Genomic DNA, 23708 nt, shown 5'->3' with positions numbered 1-23708 from the left:
AATTTAAGAATTTAAGAATTTAAGAATTTAAGAATTTAAGAATTTAAGAATTTAAGAATTTAAGAATTTAAGAATTTAAGAATTTAAGAATTTAAGAATTTAAGAATTTAAGAATTTAAGAATTTAAGAATTTATGAATTTATGAATTTAAGAATTTAAGAATTTAAGAATTTAAGAATTTAAGAATTTAAGAATTTAAGAATTTAAGAATTTAAGAATTTAAGAATTTAAGAATTTAAGAATTTAAGAATTTAAGAATTTAAGAATTTAAGAATTTAAGAATTTAAGAATTTAAGAATTTAAGAATTAAAGAATTAAAGAATTAAAGAATTAAAGAATTTAAGAATTTAAGAATTTAAGAATTTAAGAATTTAAGAATTTAAGAATTTAAGAATTTAAGAATTTAAGAATTTAAGAATTTAAGAATTTAAGAATTTAAGAATTTAAGAATTTAAGAATTTAAGAATTTAAGAATTTAAGAATTTAAGAATTTAAGAATTTAAGAATTTAAGAATTTAAGAATTTAAGAATTTAAGAATTTAAGAATTTAAGAATTTAAGAATTTAAGAATTTAAGAATTTAAGAATTTAGGAATTTAAGAATTTAAGAATTTAAGAATTTAAGAATTTAAGAATTTAGGAATTTAAGAATTTAAGAATTTAAGAATTTTAGAATTTAAGAATTTAAGAATTTAAGAATTTAAGAATTTAAGAATTTAAGAATTTAAGAATTTAAGAATTTAAGAATTTAAGAATTTAAGAATTTAAGAATTTAAGAATTTAAGAATTTAAGAATTTAAGAATTTTAGAATTTAAGAATTTAAGAATTTAAGAATTTAAGAATTTAAGAATTTAAGAATTTAAGAATTTAAGAATTTAAGAATTTAAGAATTTAAGAATTTAAGAATTTAAGAATTTAAGAATTTAAGAATTTAAGAATTTAAGAATTTAAGAATTTAAGAATTTAAGAATTTAAGAATTTAAGAATTTAAGAATTTAAGAATTTAAGAATTTAAGAATTTAAGAATTTAAGAATTTAAGAATTTAAGAATTTAAGAATTTAAGAATTTAAGAATTTAAGAATTTAAGAATTTAAGAATTTAAGAATTTAAGAATTTAAGAATTTAAGAATTTAAGAATTTAAGAATTTAAGAATTTAAGAATTTAAGAATTTAAGAATTTAAGAATTTAAGAATTTAAGAATTTAGGAATTTAAGAATTTAAGAATTTAAGAATTTATGAATTTAAGAATTTAAGAATTTAAGAATTTAAGAATTTAAGAATTTAAGAATTTATGAATTTAAGAATTGTGCAACATTTCTTGACCGCGTTCCTTCTGATCAGCATACCGTACTAAAGGCCGCCATCTCGGGTGATTGAGATTGATAACGCGCACAAACTGTGCACAGTGAAAACAAAAATATTTTTTTAATCATAATTCAGTTTATGTTATAACAATTACTTTCCATGTGATAAAAGTACAACTTCAAATGAGGTCATCGGCCTTAATAATCCCAACTTTAGTTAGTTTTTTTTATTTGCTCAAAATCAAACAAAATATATTAAAAAAAATTGTTTGAAAGATATGATAAAAGTTTTTGCCTTTTTTTTTATTAAACGAGCACTTATAATTGCATCCGAAAGTAAGTAGTTTTTATTCAAAATATCAACAAAGTTTTACTCAAATTAACTCGTCTCTATAATTTTCTAATTATCCGTGCACGCTGCAGCAAAACTGTCAAAACAAAAGTGCACGCCAAAAAGTTACGAACGCCGAATCAAAACGAAACGCCAACAAAAACGTCACCGCCAAGAGCTGCGGATCACTCCTTTGGCTTTAAATTTTCGCCCTGCAGTTCAGTGAAATCGTCGCATCTGTTTGGATTTTTCGCTAGAACGGGCTTAATCGATAGAGTTAACCTTCCGTAGATTAGTGGAACGGTCGCGTTCAGTTGGTGTGAGCAAAAGTTCGACGTGGGTGGAGCACAAAGTTATTTTTTATTTAAATTTCCTGAAGCTGAAAAATAGTAAACAATTCGCTCAATATGGTGACGTTGGATTAGGGTTTTTGCAAAGACGAAAATAATAATAAAATAAAGGTGCAAAGGTTCAAAGGTTTATTTTTATTTTGAAAACCGATATTTACTAGCGTAAGCAACGAATAAAATGCTTTGCTACGAGGGCCGGCTGAGTTTGTACTGCTTCGTCAGTGCAATCTTCAGCCTGGCGCTGCTGTGGGTCTTCTTCGATTTGGGCATCTTTGCCGATCCGGAGTGGGCCGGTTTTTGGGCCCGGGTCGTCCTGCTGGCCGTGTACTACCTGGGACTGAACGTCGTCATCTGGCTTAAGTTTGCCACCAAGGATTATCAGGTGAGTTTAAAGATAGAGGAAAGAATTTTATTTATCTCTTAGGAAAATGACTCAAAATAAACACCAGCTTCACGGGTAGGTCGGAGGGGCACACGGGAGGCGAAAGGGTTTTCCTGATGACTTCATCGAAATCTGGCCGTACACAGCCTCTTTGTTTACATCTCATTTAAAATTTATTCACGCAAACATGAACGGTCTCGGGTTGATATGTAGCAGTTTCTTTCTTTTTTCAAACTTTTCTTGTGTATGTCTCTGAAAAGAGTGTTAAACTCGAAGGGGAAAAAATAAAAATCGATTACAGACTATTTCCAAAGAAGATATTTTTAGAATGGGTCTCTGGCTATTTACGCAACATAATGAGTCGGGTTTTTAATTTTAAGTAACTTTAACGCAACTAATTCTCCCCTTCCGGTCAGGTCGCCGTCCGGGCCACCTTCCTGGGGGCGGTGTTCGCGCTCGGAGTGGTCATCTTCCAGGCTGGCGCGGACGAGTACCGGTCGTTCGGGGTGTACGGCACGCTGATGGCCGTCTTCCACTACTCGGAGTATCTGGGAATTGCGTTCTGCAATCCGAAAACCCTGTCGCCGGATTCGTTCATCTTGAACCATTCGATTCATTATGCGCTGGCGGCCGGAGCGAGTTGGTTGGAGTTTTTTGTCGAGGTGTACTTCTTTCCGGGTGAGTTCAGGGAGGGGGTATTTGAGATTCATTATTGTCTAACTTTTTAAGTATTTTTCAGAAATGAAAATTCACTATATTTTGTGGATTCTTGGACTGGTGCTGTGTCTGGGAGGCGAAATTCTGCGAAAGCTCGCGATGATTACTGCGAGCAAGAACTTTAGTCACATTGTAAGTAGAAGCAATAGACACCAAGAAATAATTGTATGGCAGAACGAGTTTCGGAAAAATGGATGACCGATTGATTTTTGTTTTTATTTCGGTCAAACTTTGTCCATGAATTCTCTACATCCACATTTAAGGTTTGTGCAGTTTGTGACAGCCCGTCGACACACTTTTTCATTCAAATGTCGAAACCATGGCCAGTAATTTAAATTTTTATAACCGTTTGAAAAACGGAGAAAACTAATCCTCATTCAACTGACGATATCTCGGAATGAATTCTATCTATAAAATTACCTTATAATTTTACTCCTTTTAAAATCTAAGGATTGATATCATTTGCAAATTTATATATATTAAAAAGTGCAGAAAATCGCACAAAAAAAATTGTTTAACCTGATTTTTCACCATCCAAAACTCTTGTTCACAAGATGCATTGTTTGGGTTTCCCAGGGTTTCCCTACACATGTTTTAAGAATTTAATTTCGAGTTATTGTATTTTTCCATGGACCTATTTTTTCTGAAAACGCTTTTCCTATTTTAAGTTTTTTTTGTGTTTCAAAAACATTTAGGCAAAAAAACGGATCATTAGATATCACAACAAAAAAACTGATAAAGTATTATAAAAAAAAAAAAAAAAAAAAAAAAAAACAATACAAAATTGAAAACCTACAAAAAAGAATTGCAGAGGCATTTTTTAAAAGGGTGATGTTTTCGTCAAGACCCGAGTTGACGGCAATTATATCATCAATACCAATTTATGTTATTAAGATGTTATGGTTAGTTGTTAAAAACAACTTCTAATAACAGAGCAAAATACAGGAAAATGTACTGAAAATATTTAACAAGAGAAAATTACTAGCTTTGCTTTGCATAGGGGAAATAAACCCTTTCTAATCAAACACCTATCTTCGTCATATGGAGAGTTTGATGCTCGATTAAAGCTCAGAAAATTCTATTTGGGCTATAAACTTACCAGCAACAGCACCGCCTCGAGTAAGCACGCAAATTCATGCCGTTTACTGGCCAAAAAGATCAAATTTAATGCACTTTTGATCATAATTTCTATTTTGCGAGACCATTTCTCATCATTTTGGTGGCACACACATCCACACGCAAGATGAGAGGTTAACTGCCTAACGAAAGTCGCCATCAACATCTTTTCACCTGCGCTAACGATTTCAAAGCGCTTAAGATATAAAATTGCTTCCAACTACCGGCAACATGTTCTTTTGCACATTAGTTAGTCACTCACTTGAAAAATAACTCTGAAAAATGTAAATAATTAGCAAGCACCATCAAAACAACAAACGCGCCAAGTCTTTTGTCGTTTGACTTTTGACGACCCATTCCAATCGAAGGCTGAAGAAAACCGAGCGAGGAGCGAAGGCAAATAAAGAACAAAGGGTGGCCACCAACACCACCAACATGCTGGTGCAGCGCTTGTTGGAGTGAGCCAGTGATGCCAGGAAAGTTTCCCTTTAAATGCGTAGGTGTTCGCTTAAAATTTCATCAATTTTGGCAGCACTTAGCAGACCCAAAAGAGCACTGGAAGAAAAAAACGAACTAAGCTGAAAATAGAAAAATTGGCGTGGCCCAATGCACTCGACTGATTAGAATGCATTTTTGAAATATTTTTTTAAATGCCTGTCAAAGGAATAGCATAACTTTTAATAAAAGTGAAAATAAACAGAAATGTTCACAGAAAGTTGCTCTACTCGTTGGTGTACTTGGTTTTAGTGAATTTCAAGGAACAATCCAGATTATCCAGTATCATTCAAACACGACCGCTTATTAGGCTTAAAATGGGCATATTTCCCTTACATATTGCTTATTGCGAGATAAAATCACTATTTTTCTTCGCTTCGACTGACTTGAGATTATAGCCGGCGAACTACCGCGGTGTGAAAATCAGCAGGTTGAGCTGAAATTCTACGTTTATTGGCTGTCAACTTGGTTTGTTTTGAAAATTTCCCGAAAAGTCAGCTGAAAACTCAAGCCAACCTTTGACAACAGCAAAAAAATTGTTCTAAGCCCATTTTTCTAAGTTTATTGTATATGACAACCGTAAGTTGCGTACTTTTCAAGTAACTTATCGATATTATTACTTTACTTTAAATCATTTGTAGATAGGCCATAAGTCATTTGCGTGTAATTTATATCCAGATTTTTAAGCGAAGATGACGTTCGAATGGTGACCGTCCGAAATGTCAAAATCGCGCAGTAGCACCAACATTAGAAAAAAATGTGGCTGTCATGCCATGGCACACTTTTTTCGTAATGTGGTACCAATGCATGACTTTGACATTTCGGGCGTTCATCATTCGAACGCTATTTTCGCTTAAAAATCTGGATTGGAAAATCATAGTAATCCGATCGTACCTATTCGAAAATCGATGGCTGTAAGCTCATCAAAAATGAAATCATTTTACTGCGGACAGTCTACAAAACTGAGTTTTGCAGTATGTAAATTGATATTGGCCTCTGTTTTTTTTTACGAATTTTCCTTTGATGGCACCGATCAACAAAATTTCTGCAGGGCCGAATGATATCTCTCCATAGTTTGTATGGAGAGTTAAGGAGCCATTACACTACCGCAAACAAACAAACAAACTCGCACTTTTTGACAGTTTGCCTATATTGTTTGTTTGCCTGGATTTGTGTGTACAAGCGTTGCCTTGTTTGCGAGTTTGGCAAACTGTCAAACACGAAAAAGTGCGAGTTTGTTTGTTTGTTTGCGGTAGTGTAATGGCTCCTTTAGTGTGGTTCGCTCTTTCCACATATTGCATGCTATTTTTAAACTGTATGCAAGTGTCGGCAGTGTCTGAATATTTTTGAAAAAATCAAGGTGCACGCTTTTCTGGAAACTTTTAAGTTCATGATTCCCTTCGAGTCATTTTTGTATATCTTTATAGGTTATTTTTATAGATGAGATGGGTTTAACCCTTTCAGGTCTGATTTTCAAAAGGTCATATGTGCATAGGAAACCCATTACTCATAGATTGTTTTGAAAATTTACTCTATATGACCCAAAAACCTAAATTTCCAAAACATACCTATAATTTTCGTATGGTCATAAGAATCATGTTTCCATCATTAACTTAGAAAATAGCTCAAAATGTATTTTCCCTCAAAAACAATTAGCTTGTAAAATGTAATCTAAGACATGCCTCGGTTTAGCACCGCATATGGGGGATGCAAAACCGAGGCGTGCATAACCGAGGCACAGAGTTTATGGGATTTTGGCTAAATGGGAGACAGTGGCTTCAATCGTACGAAAAATCATGCAAACATCAAAAAATTATAGTGTTTTGAAATCGGAATGATGTCAGCTATCCATTAAAATTTTAATTTCATGAAAATTTTCACAAAAATACGTATTTTTCCTGTATTTTGAAAATGCAATTTTTTTCTCTAAAGAAACCAAAAATATATTGTTATTGCTATATGGGTGTCAAATGATCAGGATTTTTTCATACATTTTATTGTAATAACATAATTAAAAAAAAAACTCAAAATTTTCACAAAACTACGTATTTTCGAAAAAAAATACCCAAAATTTCAGTTTTTACAATATTGGTATCAAACGGTCAGGATTTTTTCATACATTTTGAATGTAATAATTTTTTTTTTAAATACTCAAAATTTTCACAAAACTACGAATTTTTGAAAAAAATATCAAAATTTTCGTTTTTACAATGGGTATCAAACGATCGGGATTTTTTCATACATTTCGAATGTAATAAAAACATTTCTTGAAAACACTCAAAAATTTCACAAAAATACGAATTTTCGAAAAAAAAAATTGTCAAAATTTCAGTTTTTCTAATATGGGTATCAAACGATCAGGATTTTTTAATACATTTCGAATTGAATAACAACATTTTTTTTAAATACTCAAAAATTTCACAAAACTACGTATTTTTGAAAAAAATACGCAGAATTTCAGTTTTAACAATATGGGTATCAAACGATCTGGATTTTTTCATACATTTGTAAGTAGTTTTGTTAAAATTTTGAGTATTTTCAAAAATAATTGTTATTTTATTCGAAATGCATGAAAAATTCCCGATCGTTTGATACACATATTGTAAAAACAGAAATTTTGAGTATTTTTTCGAAAATTCGTAGTTTTGTGAAAATTTTGTGTATTTTCGTAAAATGTAGTTATTACACTCGAAATGTATGAAAAAATCCTAATCGTTTGATACCCATATTGTAAAAACTGAAATTTTGAGTATTTTTTTTCGAAAATACGTAGTTTTGTGAAAATTTTGCGTGTTTTCAAAATATGTTTTTATTACATTCGAAATGTATGAAAAAATTCCGATCGTTTTATACCCATATTGTAAAAAAAGGAATTTTCAGTATTTTTTCGTAAATTCGTAGTTTTGTGAAAATTTTGAGTATTTTCAAAATTGTTTTTAGGCTGGTACAAATATTTTTAAAATTTTTTGTCACCCCTTCCTTCAAAATTGGCCCGAAAAATCAGGGGGCAAAAAAAATATTTTTACAATAAACTTCAAAATTTCAATGAAAATTCAAGTGCAACCAGCTGAAATCAAATTAAAATACATTCTTCTGCGTTTAAAATCATTTTTAGCATGTTTGGGTTTATTGAGATTTTTTGAAAATTTTCGATGCCAAATCTTTTTTTTCGATACAATTTTTGTTTTTGTCAGATCTTAGATTTTTTGAAAACTAATGATTGTAAAACAACTGAACTAGTGTAAAATGCATTTTAAAACACTTTTTTCATTTAAATGTGAAGACAATGGCTTGTTATTTAAATTTTTATATTTTTTTGCCCCCCCCCCCCCTCTTGACCTCGGCCAGGGCCGAGGGACAAAAACTTTTTTAAATATTTGCATCGGCCTTATATTGTTTCAAAGAATTGAATCTTTTTTATTTTTAGTTTAGTGTTTTGTGATATATTGCTTGGATGGTAAAAAAAAAAACTTTGTACTATTTTATTTGTATTTGTATTTGTATCTTTATTTCAAAAATATACATAAGGGCAAGCCTTTTATCGTATACAGAGACATCATTAAGTTCGAATATGATAAAACTACAAACAAAAAAAACTTAAAACTAACTACAAATTAGGTTAGAGTACATCAAATGATCATTGTATAAATAAAGAGAAATAACTTAACCTAAAAACAAATGAAAATGACTTCAACAAGAAGAATTTAAGTGATAAAAGTAATTATCTCAAATATATATGCAAAAGATAGTAAAAAAATTATTTTGGAAAAATAATGTATGTATTTCATACGACCTTTTCAAAAACCACACGTAAACAATACTGACAGCGCCTCTGGCGGTGACATCAGAAAACTGCATGCGTGTCAGATCCCCACATAGAAAAATGGGCGGAAAACGTCCAAAAAGCGGGGACGTTTTGCCTGAAAGCGGGCCCGATTTTCAGCACGCTTTTTCCCCTCGTTGTGGCCCATTGCGTGCCAGAATGCAACATTTAGGCGGGCGTTATGCATTTTGGCCGCTGTGTTACGCCCGTCTGTGGCACGCTTTTGGGCCCGTTTTGACCACGATAACGGGCCTAGAAACGGGGTACCGACGTGCCGGAAACCGGGGGGTTTCTCCTTCCTGTTTACTTCGGATTTCAAGTTAGGGTGTTTAATTAAATTAGGGTGACAAATAAAAACAACAGATTTTTTTATTCAAAAAAATATTGAATTAACAACAAAACTTAAACTAACTTAACCTAACTAGCACAAAAATTATATGTTGGGTTAGTATGTTAACAGGACTTTAAATTGATTTTATTGGTAATTTGGTCAAATTTAGTTAGATTTAGTTAAGTTAAGATAAATTAAGTCAAAATCAGATAAATTCCGTAAAAATCAGAAAACTTTAATTAAATTTAGTTAAAAATAGTTAAATGATGTAAAATTTAGTAAAATTTATTAAAATTTCATTAAATTTAGTTGAATCTAGTTATATTTAGTTAAAATAAGTATAATTTAGTTAAATTAAATAAAATTTAATTAATTTTCGTAAAATTTCGCTTCATTTATTTAAATTTAGTTAACTTTGGCTAAATTGAATAAAATCAAGTTAAAATTAGTTTCATTAAGTTAAATTGACTTAAATTGGGTTATATATAGTTAAATTTAGTTAATCTTAGTTTATTTTAGTTCGATTCAGTAAATTTTATTTAAAATTAGTCAAATTAAGTTAAGTTTAGTAAGATTTAATTAAATTTAGTTGAATTTAGTTACATTTCGCTTTCAATTTAGTTAACTTTGGCTTAATTAAGTTATATTTCGATAAGTTAGTTAAACTAAGATAAATTGATTGAAATTGTGTTATTTTTAGTAAAATTTAGCTAAATTTAGTTAAATTTATTACAATTTTGGTAAATTTGGTTAAATTTGTTAAAATTTAGTTGATTTTAGTTAGATTTAGTTAAATTTAGTAAAATTTAATTAAATTTAGTAAAACTTGGTTAAATTTAGTAAAATTTGGTTAAGTTTTGTTAAAAATTTAACAAATTTTACTAAATTTAACCAAGTTAAATAGTTTTATTTTGTTTGATTTAATTACGTTAAGTAAAATTGAGTTAAATTAAGTCCAATTTATTTAAATTTAAAATTTGGTTAAATTTAGTAAAAGTTTGTTAAATGTAGTTAAATTTAGTTGAATTTGATAAAATTTAGTAAAATTTGGTTTAATTTAGTTAAATTTTGTTTAATTTAGTTGAATTTAGTTTAATTAAGTTAAATTTAGTTATATTTAGTTGAATTAAGTTTAATATAGTTTAATTTTGTCAAGTTAAGTTAAATTTAGTTAAATTAAGTTAAATCAAGTTAAATCAAGTTAAATTTAGTTAAATTGAGTTATATTCAGATACATTCAGTAAAATTTAGTTATTTTTAGTTAAACTTAGTTAAATTAAGTTAAATTTAGTTGAATTTAGTAACATTTAGTGAAATTTAATTAAATTAATTTAAATTTATTTAAATTTGGTAAAATTAATGTAAATTAATTTAAATCTAGCTAAATTTATTTAAATTTAGTTAAATTTAGTTAATTTTTGTAAAATTTAGTTAAATTTTGTAAAATTTAGTTAAATTTTATTTAATTTGTTTAAATTTAGTTAAATTGAGTTAAATTTAGTTTAATTGAGTTAAATTTAGTTAAATTAAGTTAAATTTAGTTAAATTAAGTATAATTTACATAAATTTAGATAAATGTATTTAAATTTGGTTAAATTTAGTTAAATTAAGTTAAATTTATTTATGTTAAGTTATTTTTAGTTCAATTGTGTTATATTCAAACACATTCAGTAAAATTTAGTTAAATTTATTTATATTAAGTTATTTTTAGTTCAATTGAGTTATATTCAAACACATTCAGTAAAACTTAGTTAAATTTAGTTATATCTAGTTAAACTTAGTTAAATTGAGTTAAATTTAATTGAATTTAGTAACATTTGGTGAAATTTATTTGAATTTTGTAACATTTAGTCATGTACAGTTGATATTTATAAAATTAATTTAAATTCTATTGAATTTTGTTAAATTCATGTAAACTAATTTAAATCTGGTTAAATTTATTTAAATTTAGCTAAATTTACTTAAATTTAGTTAAATTTATTTTAATTTAGTTAAATTTATTTAAATTTCGTTAAATTTATTTAAATTTCGTTAAATTTATTTAAATTTCGTTAAATTTATTTAAATTTTGTTAGATTTATTTAAATTTCGTCAAATTTATTTAAATTTAGTAATTTTTATTTAAACTTAGTTTAAATAATAAAATTTATTTATATTAAATAAAATTTAATTAACGTTAGTAAAATTTTAATTAATTAATTTCAATTTAGCAAAATTTGGCTTAATTTAGTTATATTAGGTTATAATTAGTTAAATTCAGTTATATTTAGTTAAATTCAGTTAAAATAAGTAAAAATTATTAAGGTTTATTAAAATTTCGGTTATTTTTTTTATTGGATAAATTTAATTAGATTAAGCTTGGTTTCGTTGAATTTGCTTGAATTTAGTGTAATTCACTTAAATTTGGCTATATTTGAATAAAATCAGCTAGAAAAAATCTAAATAAATTTAAATTAAGTCGAATAAAATTAAATTAGGTAAAATAATGTTAAATTTAGAAATTTTCTGTAATTTTTTATTGAATTAAGTTAAATCTACCTAAATTATGCTGAATTATGTTTAATTTACCTTAATTTGGTTAAATTGTATTTAACTAAGTTAACTTAAGTTTGGATAAATTCAGTAAAATTTTGCTAAATTTAGTTAAATTTTGTTGAATTTATTTAAATTTTGTTAAACATGAAGTAAAATTTGATTAAATATGGCTGAATTTTTATAAATTACTTGAATTTGGCTAAATTAAGTTGAATTACATTAAATTAGGTAAACTTAGAAACTTGTATTGAGTGAAAATTAGTAAATCTTTGTTCAATTTTGTTGAATTCAGTTAAGTTTAATTATTTTTAATAAGCTTTGTTAAATTTAGTAAAATTAAGTAAAATGGAGTAAAATCAAGTTAAATTGTATTAAATAGCATAGCATAGCATTGGTGACAACTAAGTTAAATTGGATTAAATTAAGATAAAATTGGTAGAATCAAGTAAAATAAAGTCAAATTTAGTTAAATTATGTTATATTTACCAAGATTAAGTTAAATTTGGTAGAATTCAAGTCAACTAAATTAAATTAAGGTAAATTTAGTTAAATAAAGTTAAATTTAGTTCAAAATGTTAAGTTTAGCTAAATTTCACAAAATTTAGTTTAATTTGGCTACATTCAGTTGAATTAAAAATTATTGAGTTACGCATAATTTAGTAAAGTTTGACTAAATAAAGTAGTGTTAAGCATAATTAGCTGAATTCACTAAAAAATATTTAAATTTAGTTAATTTTACTAAAATTTGGCTAAATTCAGATAAAATTAGCAAAATAAAGCTTAATTACTTTTAGTTAAATTAAGTTTAATTAACTGAAATTAAGTTATTTTTTTTATTTAGCTAAATTTTGGTAAAATTTTGTTGAATTTTGCTATTTTTAGCTAAATTTGGCTAAATTTAGTTAAATTGTGTTAATTGTGTTGGTTAAGTTTATTATTTTGACTAGTTAAATTTGACTAAAATTAGTTAAGCTTGGTTAATTTTTGGTTAATTCTGTTGAGTTCAGATCAGTTTAATACATTTTATTAAACTTCACAAAATTGAGACAATTTTTGTATTTTTGTATTTTTGCATTTTTGTATTTTTGTATTTTTGTATTTTTGTATTTTTGTATTTTTGTATTTTTGTATTTTTGTATTTTTGTATTTTTGTATTTTTGTATTTTTGTATTTTTGTATTTTTGTATTTTTGTATTTTTGTATTTTTGTATTTTTGTATTTTTGTATTTTTGTATTTTTGTATTTTTGTATTTTTGTATTTTTGTATTTTTGTATTTTTGTATTTTTGTATTTTTGTATTTTTGTATTTTTGTATTTTTGTATTTTTGTATTTTTGTATTTTTGTATTTTTGTATTTTTGTGTTTTTGTATTTTTGTATTTTTGTATTTTTGTGTTTTTGTATTTTTGTATTTTTGTATTTTTGTATTTTTGTATTTTTGTATTTTTGTATTTTTGTATTTTTGTATTTTTGTATTTTTGTATTTTTGTATTTTTGTATTTTTGTATTTTTGTATTTTTGTATTTTTGTATTTTTGTATTTTTGTATTTTTGTGTATTTTTGTATTTTTGTATTTTTGTATTTTTGTATTTTTGTATTTTTGTATTTTTGTATTTTTGTATTTTTGTATTTTTGTATTTTTGTATTTTTTTATTTTTTTATTTTTGTATGTTTGTATGTTTGTATTTATGTATTTTTGTATTTTTGTATTTTTGAATTTTTGTATTTTTGTATTTTTGTATTTTTGTATTTTTGTATTTTTGTATTTTTGTATTTTTGTATTTTTGTATTTTTGTATTTTTGTATTTTTGTATTTTTGTATTTTTGTATTTTTGTATTTTTGTATTTTTGTATGTTTGTATTTCTGTATTTATGTATTTTTGTATTTTTGTATTTTTGTATTTCTGTATTTTTCTATTTTTGTATTTTTTATTATTGTATTTTTGTATTTGCTGGTGTTTCTGTATTTTTGTATTTTTTTGTGTATTTTTGTATTATTTTAGTAGTTTTGTACTACTTCTGAATTTTATTATGTTTGTAGTTTGCTGTTTCTGTATCTTTGTGTTTTAGTATTTTTGTGCTTCGTATTGAGCATTTTTGTATTCTTTATTGTTTTTGGATATTTATGCAAATTTAGGCTGCTCTATAAAGTGTGGGAGAATTGAATTCACTTAAAAAAAAAGAAACAAATAAAAGAAACAAAAATGTGTAGCACTTAAGCAAATCAATGCTGGTCAGTTGAAGTTCCAGGTGACAGAACCCTTGCCGAACAGACCCCGGCTTGTGACGTTCCTGGGGTTTGCTTAAGACGCAGCATCTGCTGCAGTGAATTGGGCAGCTTGGCCGCGGTTGATCCGTCGGGGAACATTGAGTTGACAGTCAACGGCCCCAAGAATTTGTTTGCTTCGGCGTCCTGGACGAACTGCTGGACGGGCGGATTGGGCCGGAGCGCAGTGGCCGGGATTTCAGCTTATTGCGCAACAGCACGTTCTGTATAATGTTCTGGGTGTGGAACTGCAGCCCTTGCTGGGACGGAATGCCCGGGGACCATGGGCCACCATGTCGAACAGGTTCTTGAACATTCTTCTGGACGCTGGTTCTGCTACGGGGGGAAGCCGAAGGCATCGTTGTTCGATAGGAACGCTTGTTCGCCCCGGTCTACTTTTATCGCCACCACGGCGGAACCACTTGCTGAAGCACGATCCGGGTTGGACGTCATTGTTGCCGGTAGTTTGGTCAGGGCCACGGTGACTATTTTGGCCGTCGGGTATCCCGCGGTGCGCCGCTTGGAAGAGGTGGCGGAAGAGGAAGCTGCTTAGTCGTCCCCGGTGACTGTTCCAGAGGCTGTAGAAATCAACAAACCTGTTGCCGGGAAATGAAACTTTAATGAGAATGTGTTATTTGATTAATTAAAACTATAGTTTACCTTGAATTTCATGTATTTTTCGAAATAATCGAAAACGAAAAAGCAGCAACCAGCCAACAGAGTTGAACACGTTTGACAAAAGCAATCACTTTTTTTTGACAGTTTGCGCGTTACGAAAGCTGAGGCAATGTGCGTGCTGGCTAGCGCAAATTATGTTGGTGTGAGTGTGCAAAACAAAAATCGAAATTTTTAAGGTGTGTGTCTTAGCTTAAGAATCTTAACTGGCACTGGCGATGCCCGATAGTCGCCCGCTCCCCCCCCAAAAGTTAGAGTGGGAAGTTTATTGGTGTGCGTGTGCAAATATAAAATCAACATTTTCGCGGATTGAGTCTTAGATAGAGGGTCTGAACTGGCACTGGGGATGCCCGATTTTCGCCCGCAGCCCCCCTAAAGTTAGAGTGGGTCCTTGCTCCTTTCCGGATGATTGACCCAAAATAAGACAATGAAAAAAAAAACTCAATTTGTACAGAGTTCTTGAAACCAGTTTTCAATCTTAAAACTAACTTTCACGAGCTTGAGCAAATTTGGATTTTCAAAATACTTTTCCCAAATTATTTCTTAATGTTTGAAATTTTCAAATTGCTTTATAAAATGAAAAAAAGCAATTTTTTAAATATGTTATGCCATCTTGGATTTAAAAATTCTAAATCATTTTAGAGTAGTTTATGGGTTAAGCTTAACCATCAACAATAAGACATCCATTTTTTTTCTTTATTCGATTATCCAAAGTGAAATTTTCCCGAGGTCTTCGGATAATCGCGTCTGGACTGTAAATAAAAAAAAAGCTTATCTATCGGTGCGCCTTCAGATCTGCCATGCCAAGAGATGGTCTTATTGCTAAATTTTATTTTATATTTCAATTTCTTCGAATTATTAATGAGAGTTTCGTCTTTCCCCTTCCAGGTCCAGTTCGAGCGCACCCAGGGCCACGAGCTGGTCACGGACGGCGTGTACGGCCTGATGCGGCACCCCTCGTACGTGGGCTGGTTCTGGTGGTCGATCGGGACGCAGGTGGTGCTCGCGAATCCGGTGTGCTTCGTGATCTACACCGTCGCCAGCTGGAAGTTCTTCCACGATCGCATCTTCATGGAGGAAATTACGCTGCTGAACTTTTTCGGTGAGGAGTACTACAAGTACAAGCAGCGAGTGCCGACGGGACTGCCATTCATTAGGGGGTACAAGGTGGAGCTGTGATATATCGAGCGAGCCGGCGACGAGCTGCCGGACGAGGAGGAGGGCGGTGGTCGGCTTGAAGATGGGTGGACAAATAGCAGGGAAGAGGGGGAAGACGAGGATGAAGATCGCAGAAATATGACGGGTGGGTTCTACCACGGTCGCAATCGGCGCTATTCCGGTAGCTACGATAATTTGTACGACGAGTCGACGATTGTTTGAGCGAGTGAGTGAGAAATGTGTAAATAGGAATGATTCTTCTTTTTTTTTTCTTTTATACTCAAACGTTTTCGTTCCACCAAAAAGTTTGTTAGGTCGTAAAAGGAACAGTTTGCACAGTTGACGTTTAGCTTTAGAGAACTTATTACAAATGTTACAGTCGTAATAATTAAATGATTATTCCAATCAATAAACCATAAACTGCTGAAACTATCAAACGTTTTCCAACCAATTAAACGTTACTTATTTTTTAAGACAGAAGGTGAAACTTTATTCAGACAATTCAAGCTTAAACCAACTAACAGAAGAGACTCTTGCTTACTTATAGAAATAATAAATTCTTCTGTGCCACGCATCGCCCTAATTTTTCAAACGAAATATTGCTAAAAAAAAATAGTAGAAGAACGTGAAAAACGCGCAATAATCACAAAACACTTTTGTTTAAAACAATGCAGTTCAATAAAACCAAAAGACAACCCCCCCTGCTCTAATTCCTCTCAATCCGAATCTTGGCCGACTCCTTCACGTTAAAGTTCGGCACCCGGTCCTTCTTCCCCAAGATCTTCGTCGTCGGTTCCACATAATTCACGTTGCTAATAATATTCCCCACCCGCCGTTCGATAATCCCCAAAAACAGCTTGGCGTTGTTCAGCGTAACGGTGCGCGCCGTCAGCAGGTTCAGAATGGGCGCCTCGTCGCAGTGCAGCATCTTGTAGATCCGCTCGGACATCCGCAGCAGCTCGTCCAGCTTGACGTCCCACTCCTGCTTGAGGTTGAAGGCGGTGTCGGCCGATTCGCGGCCCTCGCGCTCGTTCCGCCGCAGCGTGTCGATGTTGTCGTCCACCGAGGACACCTTGGACTCGTTGATGGCCATCTGTTCGGCTGGAATAGAAAAGGAAATTGAAGTTGAGTCAGGGGTATTCAAAAACACAAAAAAAAAAACAAAAAAAAACAAATTTGGTTTATGGATCATTTATTAAAAAAAATCAGAAATCAGTTGGCAGTTCTATCTTTTTTATAACATAAATAAATAAATTTTAAACTTAATTTTTAAAAGTTTTTTTTCATGGTTTTGAAATTATAATTTTTAACTAAACTACAGTCAAGACTCGATTATCCGCAGTTTCGATTATCCGAAGGTTTGTATGGGACTTCGGATAATCGAATCATGTTCTTGTTTTTTTTAAACACTAAATCCTATCCAGTCCTGAAATCCTAATCCAATTCAGAAATCACTCACTCATCACCGAACGAATCTTTGCCAACTGGAGCGTCCAACCATTCGCGAGCGAACACGACACGCTGGCTGCCAGTGGCTTGCTTAAACTTTTCAAACTACAATTTAAATTATCAAAAAAAAAAGGTTTTTTATTTTTTTTTACAGTTTAGACATGATTATACGAAATAAGCGTAGAAATTCCATTTAGGTTAATTGAAACTATTTTATTATTAAATAATCGTCCCGAAAATTCAAGGGGCAAAACATATAATTTTTCAAAAAAACTTTGAAATTTCAATGGAAATTCAAGATCATTCAACTGAAATTAATTTAAAATGCATTCCCTTGCGTTAAGAATTATTTTTAGCTTGTGGGTTTATTCAAAAATATTTTGAGCATATGCGAAAAAAAATTGTACAGTGTGATAAAAAGTATTTTTTTGAAAACAAAATATTTTGTTCAAAACATAGAATTTTTGAAAAGTAATGATCGCAAACCGACTGTACTGTGACTGTATAATGCATTTTCCATTGAAATGTAGAAATTCAGGGTTGTTATTTCAATGTTTATATTTTATTATCCCCCCAATCGACCTCGGCCAGAGTATCGTGCAAGCAGTAGTGATGGGGAGATGGATTTTTGTAGTGTTCTCTTTGTGCTGTGTTCGTGTTCAAACCATGCATGCAGTGGGGGGTCATTGCGCGAATGAATATTATTGCGCGTCAGTAGGCAGTGCCGGGATGATGGTTTTATTGTCGTGTTCGTTTTTTAATGTATTTGTGTTAAAATCTAGCATGGTTCTTTGTGGTGAAGGAATTTTTGTTTTTGTTTTTGGTTGTGGTGGTGATGGTGTTAAATAATAAGAACATTCAATTTACTAACATTGAGTCCAAAACCTCCCTACAAACATCTATACCACTATGTGACGTAGAGATCTCTGCGCATTCTAGATAGATGTTTACTAACATAGCTTCCAATCCCCGAGGTTAGCAAGGTACCGGCTAGGAGCCTGGGTAGTATTTAACGCTCATCTAACGATGAAAACATGGTATCTCCCGTGTTGGAATATTGTAACCGGATGAGAGTCTAGTGCTATTATACGTTTAATTTCACTTAAAAAAATTTAAAAATTTAAATAACAAGCCATAGTCTTCACATTTAAATGAAAAAAGTGTTTTAAAATGCATTTTACACTAGTTCAGTTGTTTTGCAATCATTAGTTTTCAAAAAATCTAAGATATGACAAAAACAAAAATTGTATCGAAAAAAAAGATTTTGCATCGAAAATTTTCAAAAAATCTTAAGATTTTTTAATAAACCCAAACATGCTAAAAATGATTTTAAACGCAGGAGAATGTATTTTAATTTGATTTCAGTTGGTTGCACTTGAATTTTCATTGAAATTTTGAAGTTTGTTGTAAAAATATTTTTTTTGCCCCCTGATTTTTCGGGCCAAATTTGAGGGGGGGGGGTGACAAAAACTTTTAAAAATATTTGTACCAGCCTTATTGGAGTTATAATTTTTTTAAACCCAGAAAATCAAGGGGGCAAAACACAGGTTTTTTTCAAAAACGTTAAAAAAAAAATGGAAAATAATGATTGCTTATCAATTTTACGGGTGTATAATGCATTTTCTTTTGAAATGTTGACAAACTGGCTTGATTGGATTTTAATTTCAATTATTAATTTTTTTTGATATGTGTTGTTTTTTTTTCATTTTGAAAATCATAATTTTTTTTTTTAATTTTAGCTTGGCTAATTTCTTTAACAAAACATATTAAATAAATGGATACTGGTTAACGGGCCGTGTTTGAATGAATGCCTCATATACAAAACGTTTTTTTCTCATATACAAACGTTTTTTTCTCGAGAACAGAACACTGATAAAGTCTGCAAGTAGTAGACGAAATACGTATCTGTCAAGATATTAAAAATATATAGCGGAATTAAAAGGAACAACTCGTCTCTTTGTATTCACATACAATCATGTTTGAATTCTTTTGAAAACATTTTAAATTTTTATGAAATACCAATGTACAGCCCCACAAAAAGTTTTTTTTTCGCGAAAAAAAATTTTTCGTCAATACATCGATATTTTGAAAACTAATGATTGGAAAGTAACTGGATGCGTGGAAAATGAATTTCAAAACACTTTTTTCATCCAAATGTTGAAACCTAGGCATGTAATTTAAATTTATTTTTTATTTTTATAAACAACTTTAAAGATATCCAACAATTTTCAATTTTAGTTAAAATAGATGAGTTCAAATTTCTCAAAAAATACTTTACAAATCACAATTTCTTTAAACATATTTGTAATAGGGTAATTCTCTATCAAATCACACGAAATCGGGAAAAGTTGCCCCGACCCCTCTTCGATTTGCGTGAAACTTTGTCCTAAGGGGTAACTTTTGTCCCTGATCACGAGTCCGAGGTCCGTTTTTTGATATCTCGTGACGGAGGGGCGGTACGACCCCTTCCATTTTTGAACATTCGAAAAAAGAGGTGTTTTCAATAATTTGCAGCCTGAAACGGTGATTTGATAGGAATTTGGTATCAAAGGGACTTCTATGTAAAATTAGACGCCCAATTTGATGGCGTACTCAGAATTCCGAAAAAAAACGTATTTTTCATCGAAAAAAACACTAAAAAAGTTTTAAAAATTCTCCCATTTTCCGTTACTCGACTGTAAATTTTTTTGGAGCATGTCATTTTATGTGAAATTTAATGTACTTTTCGAATCTACATTGACCCAGATGGGTCATTTTTTCATTTAGAACAAAATTTTTCATTTTAAAATTACGTGTTTTTTCTAACTTTGCAGGGTTACATTTTAGAGTGTAACAATGTTCTACAAAGTTGTAGAACAGACAAAAACACAAATTTTGATATAAAGACATAAGGGGTTTGCATGTATTCCTCACGAGTTATCAGAATTTTACAAAAAAGTTTTTTGAAAAAGTTATGATTTTGACCATTTTTTACCAGTTTTTAGAATTTTTAACCCATAAAACTCAATCGTGTGCGTTTGAAAGTATTTTTTTCGGAAAGTTCAGCTAATTTTGCATAAAAATGACCCCTTGGACGATTGTTGTGGCTTGTGTACTGCTTGTATGCGGGGATTAAAAAAAAAAAAACCGGATACACTTACTCATCACAAAAATATTTATTTTGAAAAAAAAAATCAGATTCTCGCAATGCACGAGTCACAACCTGGGTGCAGAATAGTGGTTCGCAAAGCGGCCTCAATTTAGAACTGTCAAAGCGGAACCAATTTACTGTTCGCAAAATGATACCATGAAGTGGGAAGTATTGTGATCGATCTATAATTTATTTTGATTTTATAATTAATTTATATTTGAGATATTCAAAGTCAACAAATCTTAAGAAGAGGGTTGAAATCAAGATTGGCATAATTCGTCGCTTACATTTCAATAATAATTTTAAAATTTTAGCGACGGATTTTCAAAAATTATGAATGGCACCTGAGAAATAATATTGAATAATCTTACTCCGTTATTTTCGCTGCGCATCAAAGTTACATAATCTCGGAACTTCCATTCGGTTCCTCTTCTGATTCACAAAATATTACCCACTTCTGACGCAATTTTTCGTCACGTTGAAAAAAAAAGAGGCCTCTTTTGGCCGCCCATCGTTAAGTCTACAAACAAAAAAAGCGCGAAGCAATAATTTTTTCAGCAAAAACTCAACAGATCCAAAATGTTTCAAAACAAGTCACTTCAGCAGCAAAAAAAAAATGTCACGCTTGAGCTTGAACATAGCCTTCTACTTTGTTTATGTTTACAGCTGTGGTGCAGTTGTAGTAGTGAGGAGCAGTAGGGAGCATTCGAAAATCACGTTACGAATTCTGTCTTTTCAGCACCCAGGTCACAACCATCGTTTTGGTTTTTGTCTGTTCTACAACATTGTAGAACATTGTTACACTCTAAAATGTAACCCTGCAAAGTTAGAAAAAACACGTAATTTTAAAATGAAAAATGTTGTTCTAAATGAAAAATGACCCTTCTGGGTTATTCAGATTCGAAAAGTACATTTAATTTCCCATAAAATGACATGTCTCACGATTTTTGACAGTGGAGTAACAAGAAATGGCAGCGATTTTAAAACTATTTTTTAACTTTTTTTTGATGAAAAATACGTTTTTTCGGAATTTTGAGTACGCCATCAAATCGGGCGTCTAATTTTACACAAAAGTCCCTTTGACACCAAATTTCTATCTCTTCACGGTTGCGAGCTACAAATCACTGAAAAACGTGTCTTAGTAAAAAACTAGAAAAATGAAAGGGGTCGTACCGCCCCACCGTCACGAGATATCGAAAAATGGACCTCGGATTCGTGATCAGGAACCAAAATTACCCCTTAGAGCAAAGTTTCACGAAAACCGAAGAGGGGTCGGGGCCAGGGTTACCAGGTCAAAATTTGAAAAATCTGGCAAAATATCGAATAAAAATCTGGAAAAATCTGGCAGTCGAAAATCTAACATTTCTGAATAGTGAAATGGAGGTAGGATATGATTTTATTCAAAAGTTTGTAGGATTCAGATGATTTTACTGATTTTATGGCTTCAAAAATGTTGAACTTACATTTCCTTCAAGAAAAACAGATTCTTTATTTTTAGATTTTCAATTATATTCGTTCATTTTAATCAAAAGTTGTTCAAAATGGGCATAATCTAAAAAAATCTGGCAAAATCTGTCATTGTCTGGCACAGAAAAGGATTAATCTTTATTCTGGCTGTCACTTGAAAAATCTGGCATTCCCAGGTTTATCTGGCAACCTGGCAACCCTGGTCGGGGCAACTGCTGTGTGAGTTGGCGGAGAATGACCCAACTAAGAAGATTGATTTGAACCCAATACTCACTGATCTTATCCTGCAGCAGCTGCACACTCTCCGTCAACGTTTCCACCTCGTGACTCAACTCATTCACATAGTTAAACAGTGCAAAGTTCTCCTCCTCCTTCTTGATGAACTTGGCCACCAACCGATCGATATCGTCCTCCCCGGAGAAGCTCATAATCCTCGTCATGATCTGCTCGTACTCGGCGTACTGCCGCTCCAGGTTCTCCAGCATCTTCTGTCGCTTTTGTGCTTCCCGTTCCTCGAGTTCCGTGTTCGACCGCCGCTGGCCCTTGATTCCGAGGAACTCTTGCAGTTTGGCGTCGTGATCGAGCTTCCGCTGCAGTTCGCGCATTTCCTGCACGTGCGATGCCTTCTCCGCGAGGCCCTTGTCCTTCAGGATCTGCAACTTGGTGCACAGTTCCTCGCGGGTGTCGTACGCCGACGTGGACTGATCGATCAGATCCATCATGTACCGTTTGCCCTCGTTCAGCTTGTTCACCAACTTCTCCCACATGATGTTAAACGTGGCCCTTTCCTGCAGCATGTGATCGATCGTTTGCCTTAGCTGGGCATTGTCGGCCATCGCAATGCCGGACTTTTTGTTCATCACGTCCAGCCGGTTCTCCAACTTCCGGACGGAACGCTGTGCCCTCGCGATCGTCTCATTGTACCGTATGTCCGTGACCTCATTCTTCCGAACTTCGGCAATCTCGCGGTGAATCTTCTTAATGTGTCCCTCCAACTCCCACAGCGCGTCCTTCTTCACCTTCAAATCATGGGCCGCCTTTTCCTGCCGTTCGTAGCCCTCCTCCAGCACCGACTCCAACTCGGACTCGCGCTTCGAGTGAACTCCGTTTTCCTCGCAGTCCAGCTGAAGTCGAAGTTGTTGCTTCTCGCGCTCCAACAGTCGCAAACTAGCGCGGAACTTGCGCTGCGACTTGTTCTTGATGTCCTGGAAGTTGGCGCGATCGATCTGGAGCGTGCGGAGGAGTTTGTGCAGCCGACTGCTTTCCGCCTCGGCCAGCTGCTCCATCTCGTACTGCTCGGCGGCGCCCATCTCCGAGGACATCTTCTGCTGGCTGGACATTTTGGAGTGAACTGGTATTGGAAGAGAAAAGATCAGTGGGATTAAAAGGTGATACACCATGCTTCCCCATTGCTAGCCTATCATGCAAATTGATTCGATGGAGACGCATGGTTTTTAGTACTAAAAAATGTTCAAAAATTTGCCAAATTATCATCATTGTTTTGAGCTGGTTAACATCTACTGATTTATAACAATAACTTTGCCGCTTTTACATTTTTCCATGACAGAAACACAAATCAGTATTTAAATCAGAATCTTCCTATTTGGCGGGAGTTTCTTGGCCAATATAATAAGCCCCATAATTTTTTTCTGTTTGACGATTACGGTTGTCCTGGTCGAGTAAGGTTAGGTCTGATTATTTTGGGCAAGGTACTTTCAGGCCATATTCGATCCAATTCGGAGCACTTTTGATTTGGACCCTGCTGGTTTGACGTGGAAAACACTGAATTCCTAATATAAGTTAGTTGTTTTTGTTAGTTTTAGAAAACAACTCAGCCCATAATGTCCGCTCCAGTCCGTTTAAAAAGTGAGGATCTTTTTTTGGTGGAATTATCAAGTTTTTTTGCAATTCTATTTTTGATTTAGGGGAAATATACCCTTTCTAATCAAACACCTATCTTCGTCATATGGAGAGTTTGATGCTCGATTAAAGCTCCAAAAATACTATTTAGGCTGTAAACTTACCAGCAACAGCACCGCCTCGAGTAAGCACGCAAATGTATGCCACTTACTGGCCAAAAAGATCAAATTTAATGCACTTTTGATCATAATTTCTATTTTGCGAGACCATTTCTCATCATTTTGGTGGCACACACATCCACACGCAAGATCAGAGGTT

General features: G+C 31.9%; 2 protein-coding genes across 2 annotated transcripts; one reads left to right on the top strand and one right to left on the bottom strand.

Moving 5' to 3' along the window:
• Positions 1 to 1781: 1781 nt before the first annotated feature.
• Positions 1782 to 15921, top strand: LOC120423827 (protein-S-isoprenylcysteine O-methyltransferase). Its single transcript, XM_039587759.2, has 4 exons — positions 1782 to 2369; positions 2786 to 3047; positions 3109 to 3218; positions 15215 to 15921. Exons 1-4 carry the CDS (start codon positions 2166 to 2168, stop codon positions 15503 to 15505), a joined length of 867 nt encoding a protein of 288 aa, XP_039443693.1. The 5' UTR covers positions 1782 to 2165; the 3' UTR covers positions 15506 to 15921.
• Positions 15696 to 22909, bottom strand: LOC120423815 (coiled-coil domain-containing protein 63). Its single transcript, XM_039587739.2, has 2 exons — positions 21805 to 22909; positions 15696 to 16585 (listed from the first exon to the last, which is right to left on the bottom strand). Exons 1-2 carry the CDS (start codon positions 22868 to 22870, stop codon positions 16191 to 16193), a joined length of 1461 nt encoding a protein of 486 aa, XP_039443673.1. The 5' UTR covers positions 22871 to 22909; the 3' UTR covers positions 15696 to 16190.
• Between the last annotated feature and the right edge of the window lie 799 nt (positions 22910 to 23708).

The sequence above is a fragment of the Culex pipiens genome, chromosome 3, assembly GCF_016801865.2.
Source record: "Culex pipiens pallens isolate TS chromosome 3, TS_CPP_V2, whole genome shotgun sequence".
In the NCBI taxonomy this organism is placed as follows: Eukaryota; Metazoa; Arthropoda; class Insecta; order Diptera; family Culicidae; genus Culex; species Culex pipiens.
The sequence above is the reverse complement of the archived record's forward strand: the minus strand, read 5'-3'. Positions and strand labels throughout refer to the sequence as shown.